The sequence below is a fragment of the Vidua macroura genome, chromosome 19, assembly GCF_024509145.1.
Source record: "Vidua macroura isolate BioBank_ID:100142 chromosome 19, ASM2450914v1, whole genome shotgun sequence".
NCBI lineage: Eukaryota > Metazoa > Chordata > Aves > Passeriformes > Viduidae > Vidua > Vidua macroura.
In genome coordinates, this window is record NC_071589.1 from 4,263,111 (window position 1) to 4,288,435 (window position 25,325).

The 25,325-nt window shown below is 51.2% G+C and overlaps 1 protein-coding gene across 1 annotated transcript in view; it reads right to left on the reverse strand.

Annotated features, from left to right (window-relative positions):
• MGAT5B (alpha-1,6-mannosylglycoprotein 6-beta-N-acetylglucosaminyltransferase B) overlaps positions 1-25,325 on the reverse strand; it is a 72,094-nt gene that overhangs the window by 6,077 nt on the left and 40,692 nt on the right. The window contains exons 5-14 of the mRNA XM_053994629.1: positions 24,504-24,577; positions 22,914-23,084; positions 21,988-22,152; positions 20,842-21,011; positions 11,863-11,994; positions 10,403-10,536; positions 8,796-8,926; positions 6,379-6,534; positions 5,253-5,399; positions 2,962-3,078 (exon numbers count right to left, since the gene is read on the reverse strand). Coding sequence (XP_053850604.1) covers positions 2,962-3,078; positions 5,253-5,399; positions 6,379-6,534; positions 8,796-8,926; positions 10,403-10,536; positions 11,863-11,994; positions 20,842-21,011; positions 21,988-22,152; positions 22,914-23,084; positions 24,504-24,577 — 1,397 coding nt within the window. The remainder of the gene's footprint in view (positions 1-2,961; positions 3,079-5,252; positions 5,400-6,378; positions 6,535-8,795; positions 8,927-10,402; positions 10,537-11,862; positions 11,995-20,841; positions 21,012-21,987; positions 22,153-22,913; positions 23,085-24,503; positions 24,578-25,325) is intronic.

A 25,325-nucleotide genomic window follows, 5' to 3' on the forward strand; every position in this document is an offset into this window, starting at 1 on the left:
CTGCTGTAAGTTATTCACACTCACTCCCTGTTCTGCTCTGGGAGGATTTCTACAATTTCTTTAAAACCCCAGAGAGGTGAGCTGTGGATTAACTCCTTGGTGGGAAGGAATCCCTGCTCTCCAGAGTGACTTCGTGTCCCAATGCAAATGAGGCCTCAGTGACTGGAGTTGTTCATCTGAGGCAAATTTAGGACTCCCAGCAGCTGAGGGTAATTCCAGAGGCTGGGATGCTTTATGGGAGGGCAATACAGAGTGGAGGTCCTGATCCCACAGTGGTGAGAGGAATGGCAGATTTGTCTTTACAAACAAGCTGTGGGTCTGCTGGTAGATTAAACCAGCACTGAGAGAAGGGGAAGGATTCCACTGATTGATGAATGGAAAAAAAGATATTTGCCTGTACAAACAAGCTGTAGGTTTGCTGATAAATGAAACTGGATATTGAAAGATGAAAGACACAATGGGGAAAACCCCTAAATTCTTTAAGAATGAAAAATTAAAAGGGAGGGTTGTACATTAGAGGGAAATCTCTGGTATCAGGTGTATTGGAAGTCTGAACCTCTCAAGTACCTCAGGCAATGGGGAAAGAGAGAAGGGAAATGTGGGAAATTAGGATAAAAAAGAGGCTGTGTCCTCCAAAAATTGGAGAGACCCCAGGGGAATGCCCCATGGCCTCTCCTTTTATTTGAATAAAGTAAAAGGACTCCTCTGTCTCCTTTTTGGACATAAACCTCTGATGTGTGGATTAATTTTCCTGACAGTGGGAATGAGGAGAAGAGCTGAGACAGGAGCTTGGTTTGGAGCACACCAGGATGGGCACAGCAGCTGCACACTCCAGTGTGCCCAGTTCTGGACACCAGCTCCTCCTGCCCAGTGCCCATTGCGCCACCAACCCCTTCCCTGAAATCCTTTCTAGTTCTTTAATTTTTAACCAGACCATTAGGCACCTAAATGACCTGGTGCACATCCAGTGAACACCACAGCAACACAACACAGCTGTTCAGGAACCAGCACAGCCCTTTCATCCAGCCTCAATCTCACCAGTCTTGAATTATTTTAACAGCACAGCAGCACCAGGCTTCACTATTTTCTTTCTTCTCTTTGGAAAAACGGAAAATTTCCTTCTCTCTCTCAAAATAGCTCCCAGTCTCCTACCCACAGCAATTCCTTCACTTCAGGGCTGTCTCCAGCCCAGATCGTGGAGGGTCAAGCTCTGACAGCTGGCCTGGCAGCACAGCAGCAGGGATGTCATTATTTTTAATTTAATTCTAATCGAGACACGGGAATGAATGTGCAGAACAACAACTGTTTTCCTAAGTCGGGCTTGATGAGTCTTTACAAACTCACAGAAAAAATGAGTGAAGAGCTGCAGTGATCTGGGAACAGGAATCCCAGAACAGGAATCACCTGGAGGAGGTGAGACACAGGGCGATGGCATGGCCACGTTACCTGAATCAGGTCCCCAGATTGCCACAGGCACCCACCTCTGCAGCTTCTAATGCAGGGAAAAGCAAGGATGACCCTTCTCTGACCAGGATCACCCCTGTCCCCCCCAAATCCCACCCAGCCCCTGGCAGAGCCCGGGTTCCACAGCACATCCCTGTCCTCCAGAGAGGATGGCTCATCCCAGGTGAAGCCAATGGCCAGCAAAATAGCAATCAGCACTTTCCTTCCTGCTTTAATAATCTGGACAACTTGAAAGGCTCCTGCCACTGGGTGGGAGCTAAATATTCATGAGAGAGTGTTTCCAGAGCGGGCGCAGCAGGAGTGCTGCCTTTCCTGGGGTTCTCCCCTTCCTTACATCCCTAACAGAGGCAACTCCTGAAGTCATTCCCATCGATTTGCTCCATCCAGAGGAAATGGTCAGTGAAGTGGGGGAAAGGCAGGTGCAGAGGGCTGCAGCTCTCTGCGTTTATCTTTGTTATCAACCAGCTCCCAGAACTGCTCTCCACCTCCAGCAACCTCAGCCTCCTGCTGCCAAACCTTATCTCAGCCTCCCCTTGCTCCAGGACTACCCCCAGGATTCCCAGGGGATCCTTCAAAGGCACAGCTCTGCCCTGGGGAAACACCTACAATGCAAAAGGAAGGTGGGAGAACATGTGGCCCTGGGGCTGCAGGAAGGGACCAAAAAATCCAAAGGAGAAAGGAAAAGAAAAGGAGAGCCAGGCTCCAACATCTGCTGCTGCTTGTTATCTTAGGTTGGAAATGGGGGTGTGTGTTCCATTCCCATCAGTTAGAGCTGGGGCAGTTCTCTGCTGTTCATTGGCAGTTTGCTTTATCTCTCCCACACCCAACCCTCCCTCCAGGAGATCTCTTCTGTTCATGGCCACTGAGTGTCCCTGCATGGCTGAGAAAATTCCATCATCCCATGGGGAGATGCTGCGCCCAGGGGAGGAGCCAAGCATTCCTACCTGGATCCAATCTGACTTTGGAACAGCACAGCAGCCTTTGCCCACTGCATTCCCAGAGGAGCAGCTTTCTGCCCCACTGCATTCCCAGAGGAGCAGCTTTCTGCCCCACTGCATTCCCAGAGGAAGCCCAGGCCCATCTCCAGCAGCCCTGGAGCTTCAGAGGAAAACTCCAGCCTTGTCCAGGATCCTGCTCCAGCAGGAGCACAGCTGGCACTGCAGGAGGGCTGAGCCCCCATGGAATGGCACTGCTGCCACCACCCTGACCCACAGGCTGCCACGGCCTGCTCTGACTCTGGCAGTGGTTTGTTTTCTTTTTTGTACTATTGCATTTGTATTTTTAATTTTCCTAGTAAAGAGCTGTTATTCCTATTCTTGTATCTTTGCCTGATTGCTCCTTAATTTCAAAATTATAATAATTCAGAGGGAGGGGGTTTACATTTTCCATTTCAAGGGAGGCTCCTGCCTTCCTTAGCAGACACCTGTCTGTTCAAACCAAGACACTTGTCCAAACCCAGCAGCGGGGAGGTCACCCCAAAACTGCTCTGAGGCGTACCTGTGTCCTCATGATGGTTTTGATGGCAGCTTCGAACTCCTCGGAGTTGTTGTAGTCAACAGTCCACACGTGGGGCTTCCCGATGAAGTCCTCAGCATATGGGTGTTGGGAGGACACCTGAAACACAGTGGTGCCAGCTGGGTTTTGCAATCCCTGCTGGAATGGCTGCTGCTTCCTGCTCACAGCTGGATGGCAAAGAGGAGCAGCAGCCTCACCGACAAAGTGGGGTTTGACCCACTGCAACAGGGAGTGCTGGAAAATGGTTTCCTCTGGATCCAGCTGCTCCCCAGCCTCAGGATGATGTGCTATAATTCCCACTGGGTTGGGATGCCCCAACAACACTGAATTCCTTTGGCAGCCCCCAGTATCTCCATCTCTGAACCCCAGGAACAATTTAACCTTGACCTGAGCCAGTCTGTGGATCTGGATGGTAAAAACACACCAAAGCAGGAAAGGTGTGTGAAGGCACCACATCTCCCAGGTTTGCCAGGTCTAGAAACAAGGCAGAGAGAAAATCCATTGCCACTGAAGGCTGGGAAAGGCTGGCACTGGGAGAGAGCAGTGCTGGAAGCTGCATCACCCTGATGCCACGGGCAGTCCACGCACTGGTACTCCACAGGTACTGACATCCTTGCTTTTCCCTGGGCTGCCCACCCAGGTGATTTTTGAGGATCTACCTCTTTTGTTTCAGCCCTGAGGTGCCTTTACAGCCCTGATCTCCTCTGGGAAAAGAAGAGAGATTTTGCTGAGCAGAGGATGTGTTTTGGGAGCACCACAAAACATCAGAGCAGGGCCTGAACCCCTACCAGCTGGAGGAGAAGAGCTGTGTGGTTTATCCCCCTCACTGCCGTCCTTCCTCATTTCTCTCCCTGCGGATTGATCACCTCTTTCCCCTTAGGCACAGAAACACCCCGAGGCATTTCACAGCCCTCACCCTGGCTCCAGGCTGAGATACAGCTCCAGCCCCACCCAAATGGGTGTTAACACCTAATTCAGGGGTGCATGGGGCAATTGGGGGGGCAGGACAGCCCAGTCCAGCTGCACAATTAACACCAAATTCGGGAGGTGCTGGGGCAATCAGGGGGGGCAGGACAGCCCAGTCCAGCTGCACAGCCCCCAGCTCGCTCCCTGCTCAGCGAGGGAGCCTTGCACTGCATTATCCACTTTATTAATAATAAAAGAGGCAATTTTCCCAAGCCTTTAACTTTTAAAGAGCTCCTGCTCTACTTAGATTGAATTCCCAGTGCTGGGCAAGCCTGGGAGGGATTTCATAGCCCTGGCACACTGTGCAGGTCCTGGTGTCCCTCTGGGGGGACAAAGGGATGAGCAGGGGGCATTGCCCTGGGCTGGGAGCAGGGTATGGGGAGGTGGGGATCTGGGCTGGTGGGGAAGGAGCTGGGAGTCTGCAGAAGGCTCCTGCACAACCTTCTCCTTGGAAACCCCAAACCTACAGCACAGCCCCTTCTATCCAAGGCAAATCCCAAACAGGAACCCCATCTGCAGACATCCACAGAGGAAATCTTGCAGAAAGAAAAAGTAACCTCAGCTTAGCAGCTGCCCTTCCCCAGGCTGGCCCAAGGCCTGGGGCCAAGGGAGTGGCTCCAAGCAGCCCCCACACCACACTCGTGTTATAGGTACATATTATAATATTGGCTTTTTGCAAATATTAAAATGGATTCTATATGTGTACTGTTAAAGTGGCTTTGCTATAAAGATACAGATTTTATTTCTGTTGTTAACTAAAAGTTAGAAATGGCTGATATAGATATGATTGTATTAAAATGCCTGCTTGGATGGGATAATATCCAAGGAATATATGATGAGGACCCTACTACTGATATGCCAACTACCAACATTTACCATTGGTAGAAAGTATGGACCAAAGCCCAAAAACTGAAGGTGATGATAAAAAAGGACTGAAACCCCAACCAAGGAATACACATGCTCTAAAAAGGCAGACCTGAGGAGGAACCATGCTAAACAGTTCTTGGAATATGTAATTAGTTTGGGGGAAAGTTTACTATTTATATATATCAATTTTCTTTTATATTTACTATTATATTTATATTGTTTTGTCTTTACTATTATAGTTCTATTGTTTATGAATATGTAACAGGCTGATGGAACAGAAATGGTCTGTAAAGGGTGTTTCCAAAATAGCTGGTGTGCTCCTGGCGGAGTGCCAAGAGGCACCCACCGTATATCTTTGCTTTATTGTCTTTGTCTCTTATTGTACTTTATTAAACCTTCTAAATGTTTGCAGGAGAGTGAACGCTGTTTTCCACACTTGCCTCTCTGGACGTGGGCTTCCCGCGGAAGAACTCGTGGTTGAGGGAGCTGTGGGGAGGGTTGAAGCGCGCCTGCAGGAAAACGCAGCCGTTGGCGATGGCCTCCAGCGGGGCCGGGCCCTCGTAGGGGAACCCAAAGCCAATGAAGAGCTGCAAGGCACAAACACAGTGCTGCTGAGTGATCTTCCCCACAGGGAAACCTCCCAGATAAACCCAGCAGCATCTCCTCTCTGCTGCTCTGCTCCTGCACACCAAGCCTCTAATGGGGTTCAACAAACTATGCTGAAAATTCCCCCTTTTCACAGAATTCACAGAATCACTGGGTTGGAAGAGACTTTCAAGATCATCGAGTCCAACCCAGCCCCAGCACCTCAACTAAACCCTGGCACCCAGTGCCACATCCAGTCTGTGTTAAACACACCCAGGGATGGTGACTCCACCACCTCCCCGGGCAGCCATTCCAGAACTTTATCACCTTTCTGTAATAAACTTTTTCCTAATATCCAACCTATATTTCCTTTGATGCAACTTGAGACTGTGTCCTCTGGTTCTGTCAGTTCCTGGAGAAAGAGCCCAACCCCACCTGGCCACAGCCACCTTTCAGGAGCTGCAGAAAGTGATAAGGTCACCCCTGAGTCTCTCCTTTTCTCCAGGCTGAACACCCCTAGTCCATCAACCACAGCCATGGAGTATCCAGGAGCTGCAAGATCCCCCGTGGTGCTTACAACCATCGCTTTGGCCCTGCATGGAGCAGCATTGCTTTGCCAAAGCTGTTTGGGCTGGTAAATCAGGAATATTTCCCCCGGCACCAGCTGAAGGCGACAGGGATGCACCCACGCCCACACACTCCAAGAATCTCGTTTATTTTTATCACAGCTATAAAGTGAAAAAAAAAAACCCATACCCACTCAGCAATAAATGAATTAATGAGGAAACTTTGCACTCTGCCTGTGGACAGTCTGCAAGGAGAAACTCCTCAGATACATCTTGATCCAAAATGTGCTCTGCTCCGTTCCTACCTAATTATCCGGGCTGAGAGGCTCATGGTTAATTATCCCAGCTGGGAGTGCCTGCAGGCCTGGGAGGAGCACAGATAATGGGGGACAGGTCCTGGGATGCCCTGACCCACCTTTGCCTTCCTCAGTAGCTGCTGGAACTCGTGCTGGGGCAGCAGCCCGTGGTTCTTGACGAACGCCGGCACCTCGGGTGGCCTCTGTGTCTCATAATAAACCGTGCCATGGATCTCCATGTACTTGTTGAGGATGGCCAGGAACTTCTCCTTGCCCTGGGGAGGAAGGCAGACATGTGAACTACACCAAAGGATGGGTCTGACCTCCTCCCCATGGTTATGGGGGGGTGGTAACTCTCAAACTGCTGTCCCAGAGCACCTGCCATGCTTCAGGCAGACCCACAGCAGTGCAAAATCCCCACCTGTCCCTCCTCATGCTTTGGAAACACATCCTGGACTGCCCCAGGCTCCTGGAGAGCCCGAATGGCTGCAGGATCCATCACTTTGATCATCAGGTTCCTGCCTCCCCGTCCCCTCCAAGGGCAGCTTCCACTCTGGAGCTGCTGAATTAAAGGCTTCAGAGGGTTCAGAAGGAAGTCTGCAAAGACCAGAGCTTGCTAATAGCCTCTTATTCCAAGTAACAAGTTCCAAGGATTTTCTCATTCAGATTTAATCCTGTTTCACTACCTGGAAAATGAAGAGGGTCATCAATTTTCTTCTCTTGGAGGCTTCCCTCCAAGCAGCCTTTCTTTTTAACAATTTCTCTACTGCAGAATTTTTTTTTGCTTGAAAAAAGCACAAAGGGCCCATCCTTTGGATGCCGGGTTTCCCAGTGCTGCAACAGCCCCAAAAGAGCAAAGACCAAGGGGAATAAGAAGTTATAAATGGGGAATTTGAGAAAACTCTGTATGTTGCCTTAAAGCCTCCTCAAATGTTGTATTTCTGCCCTCGGCCATGGATCCCTGGAATCCTCCAAGGCTCTAAGGCTTTCCCAGCTTATTAGAACTTCAGCTCCTATTGTGAGCCAGAGGCAAGAAGTTCAGAGGGGTAGGAAATGAGAAATAAAGGGAAGGGAGGTTTAATGAAATGTTTCTAAATGTCAAAAACATCCTGCTCTGGAGAGGGTGTTTGGTCCAAGGCTGGTAAATGAGCACCTGGCTCCAGAAGATGGAGGTGGTCTTTGCCTTTTTACACCTCAAAATCACTCAAAATAAGGAAAAACTCCTCTATTCCCTTCTCTATTCCATGGAGGGTACAAGATGGGAAGCAAAGGCCAGGCAGCCTGGCCTCAAGGAACCAGCAAGGCCCAGCCCCAGCCTCTTCACCCAGCAATAAATGACCCCAAATATGCAGTTTGGGGAAAACTGATGTTGTTTGTGAGTTCTGACTCAAAACAGCAAATGCCTGTAGCACCCTGTGTGGAGGGAAATGTCCTTTCTGGGGTTTGAACTCTCTTTATTGCCTTCCCAAATTACCTTGACTAAGCTCCAAGGAAACTTCTGGATAAGAAGGGGCAGGGGAATGGTAGAAAAATAAGACAAGATGTTGCAGTTCTCCTAAAATGAGATTTAGTGTGTTTCAGTATGGCTTTTAGGGAGCCCCCGAGCCGGGCAGAGGCAGGGGGGATTTGCTCTCAGACCTGGGCAGTGATGGAAAACCCACAAACATGGGTAAAGAGGAGATGGGGTGGCTGGATCCTGGCTCACCACAAGCATCCCTGCTAATTAGCAGCTGCTAATCAGGAAAGCTGGGAAGGGGAGGAGGTACAGCCCCCACTGCATCAACCCACATCAATCCCAGCAGCTCCAGAGGACCCAGCCCACGTCAAGGCAAAGTCAACTCCGACAGAAACCTTTTCTCTCCCGAGGAGAGGTGCAGAGGCAAAGCCCAGCAGCAGCTGGTGTGGTACAGTACCTGCAACTGGAGCAGCCCCAGGCGGTGCACAGAGGGAAAAATAGAAATAAATCAACAGACAAAGAGAATTAGCACCTTTTTACAGCCCAGGAAGGAAAAGCAGCTTGCTAGCTCTGGATAAGATGGGGGGAGCATGCAGAGCCCCTCTGGAGAAGCAGGGGGGTGTTTTGGGGGTCTGGAGGGGCTGTCCCCATGCAGTGACCCACCCCTCTCCCCCAGGTGTTCCAGGCTCGGGGAGCACGACCCCTTTTCACAGAGTGCTTGAAAGCAGACACAAATTATCCCCATCATAATGCAGCAATCACTGCAATTAATTAGTGGCAATGATTATGATTAATTACATAAAATCATTGATACAAAATCCTCAGTCTCAGAGCCTGCAGGGAGGAAGCACCACCCAGAGCAAGGAGCAGGGAACGGTGTCCCTCCAGCCTCTCCGTTTGTTGGAGGCTCTGGATGTGTCACATCACTCCCCCAGGACACAAGGATGGTTCTCCACAAACACACCCAGATCTGCACCTCCACAGCTCAGGGTGAGATCCAGAGGCTGGGGCTGCCTCCCAGCTCTGCCTGTGCCCACCCCTGCCTGCCTGGCTTGTCCCCACCAGCCCAAGGCCACCCACCTTCCAGATGCTGGCCTCCTTGCCGTACACCACGGCCATGCTGCTGACTTTGTTGGCCTTGATCAGCTGCCTCTCGGTCTGGTTGAGCTCCTCCGACACGAAGCCCATGAAGGAGTTGTCAGGGGTGTGAGCTGTGGGCACAAAGGGGAGGAGACAGGTGGCTGGAGAGATGTTTTTTGGGATGTCCCCAGGGTTGGGGATACAACCTGAGCTGAGCCCAGCTCCAGAGCCTTGCTGGAGCATGGAGGAAAATGGAGCTTGAATCCCTATCCAAGCAGCTCATGGAATCCAGGCTTCAGAGCCCACTCGAGCAGCTCTTCACACAGTGAGGCATTTAAGGCTGCCAGAGGGGCTTTACCCAGCTGGGAAAATGGAATGCCTGAGTCACCCAGCAGCCAGTGGGACACTGGGCTCCTTCCAGACACGCACATCTCCTGTCTGTGCCACAGGCAAATCCCACTGAGCTGCTCTCACCTTCAGAATCCCAGCAGAAAGCAAAGCTGGCTCTGCAACCCACACCACCCCAGCTGGAAGCTGCTGGCTGTGCCCTGACTGTGCTGGAGCAGTGGAAGGAGCCTGGTCTCTCTCCCTGCATCATTCTGTAGCCCAAGAGGTGGCCCAGCAGGAGCAGAGCCAGGGAGGACAGCACTGCCTGAGCATCACCTCGTGGAGGATCTCAGAGCCCCAGAACCACCTGGCAGGCCCCCACTGGTGCCTGAAGTTTTTAGCTTTTATATTTTTCAGATCCTGTACTGCAGTAGTGAATAACTCTGGGCTCCATACAGAGTGTTAGTAAGCTCTCTTCAGTTTGGTCAGACAAAATTCTCCCTCTAGGGCTGAGAACCAAGGACACCATCACAGCCTCAGGCCTGAAAAGTATAGATGTTGCAGTAAGGTAGAAAAATTATAAGAAAAAGGCCTCAAAAAATCAGGCCTGCTCTGTTGTATCAGTGGCTGGCCTTGTCAAGCTAGCACTTTGCAAGTTCCATGTGCAAGCAATCCTGTTGTGAGCAGTTAGTTAGCATAACAATCTATTCCTGGGTGAAAAACAACTAGCACCTGTATAAACTGGTTCTACACCGTTAGAAAAATGAAAACTATCTCTCACAAACAACTTTTCAGCACATACACACCGGGGGTTTGAGTGACCAATCAGTACAGGGTAATAACCTGTTACCTTGCTACCCTGACCAATAAAGTAATTGGCAAGAAAGCTCCTGGCCAATTGGAGTCACACACGAGGTTTGTAAAACTGGATAAAAAGGAGTTATGTGAATAAAGAATGGGCTTTTCCACCATGAAGAAAATGGAGTCTCGTGTGAATTATTCCGATATATAAACAAAAGTGAATTGGGGAGAAGCAAACTGTGAGAATGTGACTTCGTTACCTGAAGCTGTAATTGGACCATTAACCCCTGATAAGCAAAAAGACCAAACTTACATCTGTCTGCAAAACTCGTGACCATCGTCCATCCCGGGTGTAGCCTCTGCCAGGCTCCTGCACTGCCCAAGGTGTAACTATTGAAGGCCTTTGATAAATACCCACTTTGTTCTGCAACTGAGTCTAGCCCCTGTTGTAGGCAGGCACTGCAGGCACCCCCACTTACGGAACATGGTCATGAACTGGCTGGGCTGCAGGTTCCAGTAGCCCCAGTTGGTGCGGTAGCCGCGCAGCGTGGCGTACTCCTCGTGGTTGTAGGCTGGCTCTGTCCCAAACGTGTCGATGACCCGGACACGGCACCTGCGGGGCACACACCCCCTGAGGACATCTGTCCCCAGGAACCTTGTCCCTGGTCTGCACCCCGAGCAGAGTGAGAGGAATGAGGGATTTGTCTTCACAAAACCAGCTGTGGGTCTGCTGGTAGACAAAACCAGCACTGAGAGGTAAAAGAAACAATGGGGAGGGTTCCACTGAGTGATGAAAGGAAAAAGATATTTGCTTTTACAAATAAACTTTAGGGTTGCTGATAAATGGAATTGGATATTGAAAGATGAAAGAAACAATGGGAAAACCCCTAAATTCTATAGGAATTAAAAATCAAAAGGGAGGGTTATGCATTAGAGGGAAATCTCTGGTATCAGGCATTTCAGGAAGTCTGTACCTCTCAAGTACCTCAGGCAATGGGGAAAGAGAGAAGGGAAATGCAGATCTGCAGCTCCACAGCTGCGTCCTCCAAAAATTGGAGAGAGCCCAGGGGAATGCCCCATGGCCTCTCCCTTTATTGGAATAAAGAAAAAGGACTCCTCTGTCTCGTTTTTGGACATAAACCTCTGATGTTTGTGGATTAATTTTCCTGACAAGAGGGTGCAGCAGCATCCCAAGGAGCCCTTCCCAGCACTGCTCCCTCCTCACAGGACAATTTTCCTTTGCAGGACCCTTAGCTCCCAGACAGCTGCAAGAATGATGAACCTCCCAAAAGCTTATTAATGCCTTTCCCAATATCCTGGGAATGCTGAGGCAGGCACTACCAGCACAAGGCTGAGGACAGAAGAGGAACAACAAGCAAGGCAAGAACAAAACAAGCTGAATGCAAAAGCAAATGCATTTGTAATAAAAGCAATAACGCTGCTTGTCATTTTTCTCTCTAATAAAATTGTGTAGGATAGTGGAAGAGATGGTGAAAAATGTAATAAATAGCAGGTCTATCAGCACTAAATTAAACCGCAGATTTTCCAGGCTGGTGATATACCAGGGGATGATGACATTTGTCTTGATGCTCAAGGAGCCAGGGACAGGGCTCCTTACAAATTCCCAAGGCTCACCCTCCCCTGCATGCTGTGCCCACCCCTGGCTGCAGGAATGGAACGGAAGCACGCATCAACACACTGCAGGCACATGCAGGGTTTGGTCTTTCCCCAGCTCTCTCTCTTTTATTGAGCTTTTATCCTAAATACCTGAGGCTCAGAATGCCTCGTGCCGTGGCACCAGGGGACACAGCAAGGCACCAGGCAGGCAAAAATCAAAGGTAAAATCAAAGGGTCTGGCTCCTTGGATTGGTCATTAGCATTACTCTTTGCTTGCTAATTAATGAAATGGAGATCAAGAGTTGGCAGTGGCTTTGCTTACCTGTATTTCTTAAAGGAGAGCCCCATGTGCTGCTTCATCTGCTGGAGGCCGTGGTAGTCGGTGTAAATCAGGTCAAAAGGCAGAGGACTGGTCAAGGGGCAGTTCCCCCGTCCTGGAGGCACCCCTAAGTGACTGGGGAGAAGCAGGAGGGATCAGCCCCAAAGCCCTGCAGCACAAGCTCTCCTTTCCCTGCTGGGCATTGAGCAGGAGCCATCAAACAGCTCCTCTTTGATGGAGGGGGAGGCAGATGGTTCTTCTCACCCCAGTTTTTATTTCCCAGACCAAAGATCTGGAGGGTCCTGGTCCCTCCCCATCTTTGCACCTGCTCCAGCTGAGTTCCTGCTCCTCCCACATGGACTGTGAGGCACAGCATTCCCAGCCAGGGCTCACCAGCATCCCAGTCCCCACACACCCTCCCTTGGACCTCTCTTGTTGAAGACACCAGATTTCATTTACTTTCATTGCAGTCACACCAGTGACAGACTTGTAAAGCCACATCTATCCTCTCCTCTCTGCCTGCAAGGCTCCCAGCTGGGCCTAAAGCTCCCTGTTCCCAGCTCCCCATCCCTCCCAGCCCACCCTGGAATGTCTCTCTTATTCCAGTCCTTACCCACCACATCCCAGAGCACTCTCAGCTTCTCCTTGACTCTGCTGGCAATGCCTCTCCTTGGATGTTGGGCACATTTAATTCATATTTCTCAATTTTGGTCCCATTTATGAAATAATTCCATAAAACAGGGGGCAGCTGGGCCCTGGGTCTCATTCAGGGGGTTTCCAGCCAGTTCCTTACAAACAGCCACACTCAGCCCCTCTTCCCTCCTCCAGTGGATAAAATGCATTATGAAAATCCAGATAAACTTGACTGACTGTAATCTTTTTATCAAGACCATCAGTTACCTCGCTGCCAGGGTGAGATGTGATTAATCCAGCAAGATACAGGGCTGGTAAACCTGTGGTGTGTCTCCTTCCATTTCCAATTACCTCTGTGAACTGATGAATCTCTCTCTCTCCAAAGCTGTTTCACCAAGTGTACCACTGATGTCAGCCTGACAGCCCATCTGCTTGTCTGGACCATGTTTCCTCCTTCTCAGAAAAAAAACCTCCTGTGACACCTTCCAGCTTCAGCAGGTTTCTAAAAATCCATGTTGCTTGTACTTGTGATTTCCCAGTGCCAGTTGCTCAGAGGCTGATTCACTCCACAGTTTCAATGCTCTTGTATTTTGTTTTTCCTCCTAAAGATGATAATTCCTCATCCCCATAGCTCTATTCACACCCAAAAAGCAGCAGTATCCTCATGGAAAACCAAACTGCTGAGCTGATTTGGTCCACTCAGGCTGTCTCACTCCCACCATGCAGTTGTCCCATTCCATTCTCAGTCCTTCCAACAAGGCTGAGGAATTCCTGTTTTATTTCACAAGTCTGAGCTCAGACACTGTGAAATTTCACCCTTAGCTCCTGCCTGCCAGGACGTCTGTCTTTGTTTTCTTCTGGGCTCTTCGCTTACTCCAAACCCCTATTTGGAGATGGGAATTTGTCCCAGCCATGCCTGTAGGTATTTTCTCTTCTGTAGTTCAGGCTTTACACTCCCAGGCTTTGAATCTTTCCTTCTCTGTGACCTCTCTTACTGCTTCTCTCAATTTCTCAGCATTTTCCCTTCTGAACCTGAGAATTCCCTTTCCAGCCCTAGCTGGGGTTAATCTGTTCCTCAGCTGAAGCTCAAATGGACCCATGGTCCCGGGGTCCATCCTCTGAGGAGCACTTCCATAAGGTCCTCACCCCTTGCTGAGCCCTTCAGCATTTCACCTGTCAATTCCGTGGCTGCTTCCAGAGGGAATCGATGCTTTCCCATCCAGGGAAGGCCAAGGGACACAACTGTCACAAGGATTTGCTCTCCATCTCTCACTAACATCAGAAGGGGCCACACAGAGCCAGAAATTTGTTGGCCATAAGAAATATGATAAAGGGCTCTTGGTTGGCTCCTGGCCACACCTCCCTCTTCTTCTGAACCTGACCTGGTGGAACATGCCCCTGCTCATTGCAGGGGTTTGGACCAGAAGAGCTTTAAATGTCCCTCTGAACTCAGACTTTTCTATGACTCTGATGTGGCTCCAAGTCCTTGAGCACTGAGCACCAAGATCCTTCTTCCAGCCCCATCCCAACCTGACAACAGTGCAGGGTCACCCCAAACTCCCGACCATGACAGGGACACCAGAAAATGTGTAAATGTGGAACAACCACGCTGGCCAAAGCCAGAAAAAGCAGAGAATTTCAATTTAAGACAAAGAGCTGCTTTTGCAGCTGCTTCATTGCTCTTGTCACAAGGAATCTCAGCACCAGCTCAGGGCAGCCTGGCCGGGGATGCCGCAGGGGGAACAGGTTGCAGTTTTGTCACTTTTATGCACAATTTTACACGACAGGACTGATTGGGAAGATGGCAGGAATAGAAAGGCTCTCACCTCCCACAGCCACCTCGGCACAATAAATAGGGCACCAAGGAGACTCAACCTCCCAGGAAGGCTGAAGGGGAATTTTTAAGCCAGGATTTTGTAGAAATGGAATTCTAAACAACGCATTTGCTCACACAGTGCTGCTTTTTCCCCAGCCATCAGACAAACAGTGATTTACACCAACCTGCACTGTGGTGGAACCAATCCATAAACCTTGTATTTAACTAAAAATCCCCAAACCATTACACTGTGCTTGCAGCACACACCATCCTCTGGCTGGTACGTGTCACACAAGCCACTGCACTACAAAATAATCTGTAATTTAAGGAAGCCCTAACCAAGCTTGACGAGGGGCTGCAGGAGGCAGCAATTAGTGTAACTCATACTGAAGCTTCAAAAAAAGTTCCCACCAGTTGGGAAGAGCAAGTCTGATTCTCCCAGCTCCCATCAGCACCACAATCTGGCACACATCCCCTCTCCAGGTGCTCAGGACTTGCCACATCCATTTATACTCCCTGTACCATGGCTGTGTGGCTGGAATAGCTCAGAGAGCAGGAGCAGTGGCTTTGAGCAGAACATCTCTTCATTTATCCCCCTTATCCTCCCTAAACACTTTATAACCACTGATTTTAATATTCCACTCATGCAAATCCAGCCTGCACCTCTGAGATGGGGGCGGGGGGAGAATTTTTTTTTTTTTTATTCCTCCTTATTTAAACATTCTTTATTCAGGCTTTCATCATTTGCCAGTTAAGTCAACTAATTTTCTACTAAACCCAATTTCACTCATGGTTGGAGTGCAATTTCCCTGATTTTTCCTTGTGCCATGTACTATTAATGGCGCTTGAAATTACGCAAATAAAATTGATGAGCGCAAACGCCGCCTTCGCCGCCAGCACAGCCCAGGGATCTGCTGGGGAATCCTCCCCTCCCAGACCAGCCATGGGTGGTGACCAGCTCAGCACCCCTGGCTAGTGGTCCGGGGGTTTGTCCCATCCCAAATCCCGGATCAGAGCATCGGCTGAGCCCTGGCTCCTCTCTGGGAGGGAGCAGCCGGAGCGGCTCCGATCCAAGCGGATGCCAAGCTCGCCTCTCTGCCAGCTGCCTCCACCAGCTGTGCCTACTCCAGAATAAATCTCCAGCAGCTTCTTGTCCTGCTATTTTCCTCTCAGAGGTACTTTAATCAGCCAGGGGACCGTCCCCTCCCTGGGCATGGTGCAGGCGCTCTGGAGTCAGATGACTGCGGGGTTATCTTTACATCCCATTGACCTATTTTCAAATTAACCCCACGTTTCTTTCTGCGTTATCACTCCTGGTGCTGAGAAGTCCAGCACTAAATGGATCTCGTGGGCATCTCCTGGCAGCCTGGGCCAATATTTTGTATTATATTTAATTGCATCTTCTCTGCCCACATCTGCTGCCATCAGCAAGGCTGAGAACAGAGCAGGGATCCTGTCCTCGCTGCTCCCTCAGCTGAAAGAGCCCAGCAGGCACAGGGACATTATCCAGGCATGGAAGGTGCCAGAGCCAGGCCTGAGCAGCTCCCAGGGGTCTGTGACAACCCCATCACAACCAACAAGTGCAAATCTAAGTCCATAAAATGAACATCCTACCACCTGCCTTCTGCCTCCAGCTCTTCTTCCCCTGCTGGAATAAACACTCCCTGGAAATGAGGATTTCAAACAATTTCAGCACCTGCAATGGTTTCACTTTTGCAAGGTGCACCTGGACTGTTTCTCTGGTCCATCATTGATCCTGTATGACACAGCCCTACCCATCCAGGGAGGAAGTCCAGTAATCCTTTTATTTATTTCAGAGATCTGGAGATGCACAGGACAGTGCCAGAACAAACACTTCTTTCTGGTCGGAGATTAAGCAAATATGAAGGAACTTCCCAGGAAAGGAGAAATCAATCACTTGGATTCCTGCAGGGAGCAGCAGAAACTGAGCACTCACGTGCTGGTAGTGCCTGGGAAGAGATGGGTTGTTCTTCTGCTGTCCCAGCTGCTCCAGCAGCTCCAAAAAAAGAAAGAAATTTTCCCCTGTGAGGGTGGTGAGGCCCTGGCAGAGGCTGCCCAGAGAAGCTGTGGATGCCCCATCTGTGGGAGTGCCCAAAGGCAGGTTGGACTCGAGTACCAGGAGCACCTGATGCTCCATTAAAGGCTGAAGGTTCCTCCCCAGCGGTGCAGAGCTGATCAATCCACAGCCTTCCCATGCAGCTCCATGAGGATCACACGGAACCAGCCACTTCTGGCTGTTTCCACAAGCAGTTCCTTTCTCTCCCACACAACAGCAGGGCTGGTTTTGCCAGCTGGCGTGGGGAGTGAAGCCAGAGCCTGGGCATGGTGCAGGTTTTCATGTGAACAGATGCAAGACTGAAAGATGGCTTTAATCTGCCAGGAGACAATCAGAAATGTGCTTTCTGGACATCGTGTTTCCATCTGAACGGCCCTTTTTGCAGCCTGAGCACACCTCAGTGAGCACGGAAAGAGGAAAATCGCAGCTCTCACTGTGTGCCAGGCACTGAGAGGAGATGGGGGCAGCGGGAGCAGAGCCAAGTCCCAGCACAGCTCCAAGGGTCCATCCACCCCACCCCAGCACAGGGAGGGTGGCTCAGCACCCAAACCACACGCTGGCCACAGCAGGAAAGGGCTGCCAGCACAGGATACAGGCATGTGCTTCAAATCCAGCGCTTTGCCAGGACTGGAATTAAGAGTCCAGATCTTGACACAGGAGCAATTAAGCTCCAGGAACACTTTGTAAAGCCCTGACCCCAAGAGGCATCAAATCCCATTTCCTTCGACTTTCTGTCCTGCTTTATGAGCAGTTAATTTCATGGGGACCATTGAGAAAATCACCTTTCAGTGCTTTTCTGAAGTCCCCAGCAGCTCACAGGTCTGCAGCCCCTTCTCCCCCAGCCTCTCCCTTAGCCCCAGAAAAGCAGCTGGACGTGCCAAGATGACCACTCCCATGGCTCAGTGATGAGGGTAGGAGCTGGAGAATCCAGGAGTGCCCCTTGTGCTGCTTCTCCCAGGGAAAAAGGCTGAGAGGATCCTTCCTGCCTGACCCCAGTCCTGCCTGACCCCAGGGCACAGGTGCTCCAGAGGAAAAGCCTCAGTTTATTAAAGCTTTTTTTTGTGGGCACAGCCATTGCTCCAAAGTGCTGCTTGTAATTTTCCAGCATCTACTCATGAGCTGCCTCATTAACAACCCAGCTCAGAGCTTTCAGGCACTTCCCACTCCTCCCCTAGCAAGCAACAACACCAACACTGGCCTGGATTCTCATTTCCCTGAAAGCACTTTTGGGCTACCAACACAGCACCAGGAGTCTTCAGCAAGAATCAAGTGTTGCTGTTCAGATTTGGGTGCTTCTTCCCTCCCTGCTTCAAGACAAGGCTCAAAATGCTGCTGGCTGCCCACCCAGCACAAATCTCAGAGAGAAAACAGCTCCTGGCTCCCTGCTCCAGCTCAGCAGTTCGTTTTCCTGCTGGGAAGATGCACACAGAATCACGGAATGGTTTGGGTTGGACGGGAACAGATAACCCCATGATTCACCCCTTGCCTCTCCAGAGGCACCACAAGCAGCTCACAAATTCACTGGAGTTGAAAGGAGAATAAACACCTGCACTTAGCTCAACTACAGGAGAAAAAATAGCCCCTGGTAGGACTCAGCAGTGGAATTCACAGATCTTAAGAGTCTGTAGTGGGCAAAAGATAACCCAAATAAACTGTCCCTGAAAAACCAGTCTGTGATCTCAGACTTCACAGGGACATTTGGACAGTGCCAAATGAAGCCTGCAGATTCCCTGAGCTCTTTAGCTTTGTTCCAGATTAGCATCAGTCCCTAAACCAGAGGAAGAAGCATTTGAGCATTTGTCACCCTGCTCCTCACTGCTGGGCAGGGAGAGGTGCCCAGCACACCCATGGGTGTCAGGGTGTCACACTCCCAGCATGTTTACACCCCCAGCCCTCCATCACCAGCTTTTTTGACCAGGGCCTTACTTCTCCTCCTTCATTTTCTTGATCCTCAGCATTCCTGACCCACTCCAGACCACCTCCAGGCACTGCTGCATTGCAATCAATACAGATGCTAATCATGAACAGCTCTCAGATAACCACTGGCTAAAGTGTATGCAGGCAAATCTTCCAGTGATCCCTTGCCAATGATCAATACACGCAGAAAAATCAGCTCAGAAATTTAAAGAGACAAAAAAAAAACCAAAAAAACAAAAACAAAAAACCACACACACACACAAAAAAACAAACCAGGAGAGAGGTTAATCTGTGCTGAATAATTTATGGGCTCCAGTGAAGGCTTTGCTGGGCTGGAGCAGCTACAGCTCCCAGCCATGAAAAGAGCAGGGGTTGCCAAAGAAAAATACACAAGAATGGATTCAACGTCTCACACTGCTGGAGTAAAATATCCCCAAACCCACCCCAGCACTGCTGCAAGGTCAGCAAGACAGCCAGGATGGGAGAGGACAAATTCCAGCTCAGTCTACAGAGGTGCAAAGCTTTGCTGTTTCAGGAGGGTGCAGGGGGCAGGAGGGATAAGGAATCAGAGTGCCTGGGTGGCCACTTCCCCAGGGACAGGGATTTCTCTTTGCTGCATCCCTGCAGCCCAGCTCCAGCCCTTTGTGCATTCCTGGTTCTCTGCAACCCCTGCCCAAAGCTGTGCCTACAGGTAAAATGCCTCCAGGCTTTAAGGAAGAGCCCAAGATTAACCCTTAGCACACCTCAGGACTAATTACTCATGTTCTGCTAAGCCTCCCACTCGCTGCTGGTCCAGCAAAAGCTTTTCCCAGCACTCCTTAGAGGCAGCAGCCCAGCAGCAGGGATGTCACTGACAGATCTGCAGGATCCAGCACCAGGATTGCTGGCACCACTCGTTCCTCCCCTGGCACAGAACCTCTGCCCCCCTTCGTGACACCCACATTAACCCGTCTCTTGAGGGGCTGCACGAAGGTGCCAGTGCTGGCCCTCCAAGCACTGAGCTGGGTCTCCAAAGGGACAGAGGGGACATGCTCACATCCCCAGCTCCTGCCTCCACTCACCCCAGCCCATCAACATGACAGTGAGCACTCCATGTGGGTGTCCAGCATTTAAAACATCACCAAAGCCAGGCACAGGACACGTGCTCAGGGAGGTGGGGACAGTTTCTTGGACACAGAGAAGGGCAAGATGTGCAGCCTCAGCCCGGCTTGCTCACGTCCCATCTCAGCTGCCGAGGGGAAGAAATGGAGCTGCCGTGCCCAGGCGTCCCAAGGGACACATCCAAATATCCAAATCCACGTCAGAGAAGGAGCTCTCATCACTGAGAAGTGATGTGGATGCTCCCAGGCTTCTGGCACAGGCAAAATAATACAGGCAGCAGGGCAGCTCTGGCCAGAGTCACTCACAGGGGGAAATGGGTGCTGCAAAGGCACCCCGTGAGAGCGGCAGCTCCTTCCCCTCCCTGAACAGCCACCACGAGGTTTGTCATTACAAAACACAAACAAGAACCACACAACAACAACACAACCCTCCCAGCCATTAACTCCTTTCATCCTTGACTGCACGGGTATTATTTAGCATGTCACTCCCACCTCTTTGAGGAGATGCTGCCTCTTGCATTAGGACGGGGATTTTTTTTTTTTTTTTTAGTTAATTAGTTAGGATTTAATTCCGTCCATTAATTCTGAATGTTGCAAGGGCTGGGTTGGGGGGGTTTTGTTGTTTTTCTCCAGGATTGTTGGGTTTTTTTCACTCCCTTTTCAGCATGGCTCATTGTGTGGCTGATGCTGGCTTAGCATCTCCCAAAGCCTGCCCAGTCCCCGAGGCAGCTTCAAGATTTCTTGATTTATAACCCATCTAATTTGCAAACCTTATGAGGTGACAGAAGGCAGCAGTGTCAGCCCAGTAATAACAGAACAGCATCAGCAGAGGGGAACAAGGCCCGCTGTTAGCTTCTCCCTTTTTCCATCTATGGGAAGGGAAGGGAAGGGAAGGGAAGGGAAGGGAAGGGAAGGGAAGGGAAGGGAAGGGAAGGGAAGGGAAGGGAAGGGAAGGGAAGGGAAGGGAAGGGAAGGGAAGGGCAGTAACTGCTCAACCACCAGCAAAGCCCTAGGGGTTGAGTGCAGCCATACATGGTGAGAAGAGCCAGTGACCTGCAGGACACCAGCCCAGCAGGGAACATTCCTGGGGAATTGGGTGGCAAAGGGAGCTTTCCCGTGGCCAGCTCCAGGCAGGTGTCAGGGGACACAGGTGATGCTGTGTGCTGGCAGCAGGGAACCATTCTGCTCAGATCCAGCACTGAAGCCACAGGGCAGAGCCCTGCTCCAGATATGTCCACATCAGCTCCATGCAAAGCATCACCTTACACCAGTCCTTCCCATCTTCCTGGGATGTAGAAGGATGGGATCTCTCCTAGCCACGATGCTGGTGTTGCAGTACAGCACCAGCACTGTCTGAGATGCAGGTGGGCAAAGAGCCTCCCCCAGCCTTCTCAGACCTGGTGCTTCCACCCAAGACCTCGATGCAACCCAGCACCCACCTCTGCAGCTCCTTCAGGGAGACCGTGACCCTCAGGCTGTGTCCCAGCATGAAGAGGGCAGCCAGGATGTCAGCCCACTGCACCATCTCCCCCAGAGGGCCTCCCTTCAGCACCCGCGGGCTGAAAACGTCCCCGGACTCCTCCGTTAGGAAGCCAATATGGACCAAGATCTGCAGAGACAAGGAGAGGTATTGTAAAATGCAGGTGAGCCCAGTGGGAAGAAATGAAGATGTCTGACTCCAGTTCAGAAGGCTGAATGATTTCTTTATTATAACTGTGCTATAATACATTAATATACTATTTAAAGGAGATACTAAAACTACAAACCTACTTTTCTAACTACCATATCTAACTCACAACTTGTGACCCTGTCTGGAGAGTCCATCCACAGGTGGATTGGATTGGCCATCAGGCTCAAACAATTCTCACCAGAATCCAATCAAGCAATCACCCCAGGTAAACAATTCTCCAAACACATTCCACATGAGAAAAACAAGGAGCAGAAATAGAAATTGTTTTCTCTTTCTTTCTCTCTGTGCACCTCTATGAAAAATCCTGAGAGAGAGAGAAATGTGCTTGCCACAGAGAGGGCTCAGCACTGGGGAAAGGGACAATCTGGGTTTTCCAGCCCAGAATGACTTATGGGCCCTGATTCCCTCCAGCTCCTTTGCAGGCTGTAATTACTCAGGGAGCTCATTCAGGTGTGCAGACAAATGATCTATGTCCAATTAGCACAGACCCAATGGCCAGGGCCTGGCCCTTTGACTGCCACTGTGTGTCCCCAGGCCTGGCTCCTGTTCTCCATGTACATCACAGTCTGAACCACAGGCTGGAGCTGGATTTCCCAGCACACAGGGGCCAAAGGCCCAACAGAAACCAACAGGAGGGCAAGGAACCTCAGCTTATCCTCAGAGGAGACCTGTCACACTCCAACGGCAGCCGGACACCATCTCCACCCACTAGGACCCGTTTCCAAAATCCACCCCACCGCTCAGCAACACCAGTCCTGCCACATCCCAAATACCTGTGAAGTCATGCCCATGGACAACAGACCAACCCTACAGACCCACAGGCTCCCATAAATGAATTTTCCTCCCAGCTGTCCCGGGCTCAGCTGCCTGCCCGTTCCCCGAGAGTGCCCCGTACGTGTTTCTGGTCCCGCTGCCGTCCCGCCAGCCTCTGCTCGAGGCGCCGCGCCGCCCGCAGCCACTGCTGGGCCAGGTGCCGGATCCTCTTCTTCATGAAGCTCAGGGACTCCTTGCCCGTGCCGATGAGCTCCAGCAGGCGAGCCAGGTCCTTCCGGAAAGCTGCCTAGGGAAGGAGCACGCTCTGCACGGGGAGTGTAGGGAAAGCGGCCGCCAGAGGAGCCCCTGGGCTGCCCCGCGGCCTGGGGCAGCTTTGTCCATCTCAGCAGAGGTGATCCCAGCCCTTCCTGCTCCGCTGGAGCCGTGGCAGCTCCTCCATGCCCCAAATCCCAGAGGGACCCCACGGCACCCAGGGGAACCCAGATTCCTCAGCAGAGGAAAGGCACGGACGTGTTGGAGTGGAGGAGAGGAGGCCACAAAAATGATGGGAAGGATGAAGCATCTCTGCTGTGGAGACAGACCGAGGGAGCTGGGCGTGTTCAGCCTGGACAAGAGAAGGCTCCAGAGAGATCTTCTTGCAACCTTTCAATACTTACAGGGACTTATAAAAAGACAGGGACAGAATTTTTAGCAGGGCCTGTTGCAACAGGACAAGGAGTGATGGCTTTAAACTTGAGCTGATTCAGACTAGATATAAAGAGGAAACTTTTTGTGGTGAGGGTGATAAAACACTGCCACAGGTTGCAAAGAGAGGTGGTGGATGCTCCATCCCTTCAAACATTCAAGGCCAGGTCGGGCAGGGCTTGGAACAACCTGTTCTACTGCAAGGTTCCCTGCCCACAAAGATCCCCTCCAACCCCAAGCACCCTGTGACTCTGTGAAAACCCACCTGAGGCATCATGGCCCTGCTGACACTGAATGTTTATTTCTGCTGATGCCTCCCCCAAAACCCCTGGCCCAGCAGAAGCCAGGCTGGGCCCACCTTACCTGTGCCCGTGGCGGCGGCGGCGGCGAGGGCACGGCCACCGTCTGGTTTCGCCAGGGCAGGGGGGGACAGAACCACTCGACCTCGCTGAGGTAGATGAGGAAGGAGCACTCGGTGCCGTCCACGCCAAAAAACGCATAGCAGGGGTCAGAGGTCCAGCGGGCCCTCATCCACTGCAAGGGACAAAGAGACACGTGGGGCTCACGGAGGAGATGTGCCAGCCCTGCCAGCTGCCCCTGCTATGGAAAACCTCTGTTCTCCATCCCCTTTCTCTGTCCGGGAGATAAAAATGAAGGGCAGAGGGTGGAGAAAGGGCTGCAAACCCAGCCCCAGTGCCACGGGGCTGGTGTTCACCCACTCGGGGCCTCCAGGGAATGCGGGGCAGAGGAAGAGCCAGGAGGGTTTGCTGGGGGTTCCCTGGGTCTCTAGCACCGGTTCCAGCCTTCCCTGGGGGCACAGCCATTAATCCCCAGGAAATGATTCACCACCAGGATTTCTTCTGGCTGGCTTTGCTGGGGAGCTGCTGATCTTATCGCCCCTGGGGCAGCAGGGCAGGAGACAGATCTGCCAGCAATCCCCAGGGATGATTTCACACGAGGAGAGTAACCAGGGACCAGAGCAGCGATTTATCATCCCCCACAACGGCTCTTGCCAGCCTCTTCCTAATTCAACTACAAAAACAAATCTGCTCAGGGACAGGTTGCTGTGCCCAATCTGTAAAGCACAGCCATCACCAGGAGGGGAGATGGGATTACAGCCTTCCACAATTGCATTACATCCTGAATTTACTCAAATCGTGGAAGGAAAGGATGGCTAACACCCCTGAAAGTGAAAAATCCAGCCCTCCCCATAATTTTCTTGTACCCTTCAACATCTTTCCAGGGAGACTGGGCGCTGCAGAAGCCTGAGCTTGAAGCAGGTTGGGAAGAGGAGGGAAAAGGGCAATGTTTTTAATTAGCTGATGTAAATATGCTCTCTGACAAAGCCATCATGCTCTGGGCCAAGTGCCAGGCTGCATTCCAGTATGAAGAGCAGGTTGGGTCAGGCAGGGCCGATTGAGGTGGAGGTCCTGGCCACCTGAACGAGGTGCTGCTCTGGGCAGTGCTGGGCTTATTCCCCAGGCACCAGGGAATGCTCCAGATATCCAGAGATGGTGTGACAGAGCTTCCTCCTCGCTGTGCTTCTGGCATTGAACACAAACTGCAGGCAGGGAGGGCTGCAGGCAGACATGGTCTCACAGCTGATTCTACTGCAGCCTGTGGCTTCAGTGCTTTGTACCACTCCAGTTAAGGTACATTTGGGGAAGGTATTACTGGGGGAAAACAATCCCATTTTTGTAGCAAAGGCTGCCAGAGAAGGTTGGACACCTCCCTTGTGTTTTCTCTTCAAAGCACAGCCCTGCTTTGCTTTTCACACCTTTGGCTCTGCTCCTCCTCCTTCAATGGGCTGCACCTTTCCACCATTAACAAACATTTTATTCTGGAAAACATCCCGTTCCCCACTGCCCTTCCCAGTTTAACCCCCAGGGTCACTGCTTTGGGCCCTTCCATCCCAACTGGAGACCCTCTCCCAGACAGGGAACCCCAACTCACCTCCACCTTCCCAGCACAGTCGGGGTACTTGGGGTCCCTGGGCACCTCACACTGATCTCTCCTGCCTTCCATCACTGCAGAGAGACAATTGGGGCATGGGGAGAGCTGGGGCATGAGAGAGGAGCAGCTAGAAATGCTGTGAGGAGAGGGATGGGATGGGATGGGATGGGATGGGATGGGATGGGATGGGATGGGATGGGATGGGATGGGATGGGATGGGATGGGATGGGATGGGACAGGGCTGGCAGCCCCCAGGCATGCTCACTGGTGCCACAGCTGGCTGGGAGACAGCCCCATCCCACTGGATGGAGCGGGACATCAAGATGTGAAGCGTATACTTCCGAAATCAAGGAAGAAACAGAGGAAACCACCCTGCTTCAATGCTGGGAATGTTCTCTTTCCCTGAATCTCAGCAGATCCATTTCCAGCATTTCCCTGCACCCTCTGCCTGGTGCAGACCCCAAGTTCCACCTATCCCCACTCTTGTAAGTAAGCTGCAGGATCTAGGGAAGTACTTGACAGCCTTTATGCTGTAAACTTGCAATAGAAACTGTCCTGCTGAGCTGCTGGAAGAAGACTCAGCCCCCAGGCTGAGTTCCAGAATAAGCCATAAAGCGGTTAAAATGGCATCAGGATCTTTTCTCCCTTCATGGCTGGGTCAATAAAAGCCACCAGCCCACCTCTAAGCCCTCCTTTGCCCATAATTGAAAAGCATGAGGTGCAAGAGGCAGCGGAAGGATCTTCAGCCTAAACCACAAGAACCACACAGGCATGTGGGGAAACATCTGCAGAGCCCAGCTGCCCTCCCAGCAGTGCCACAGT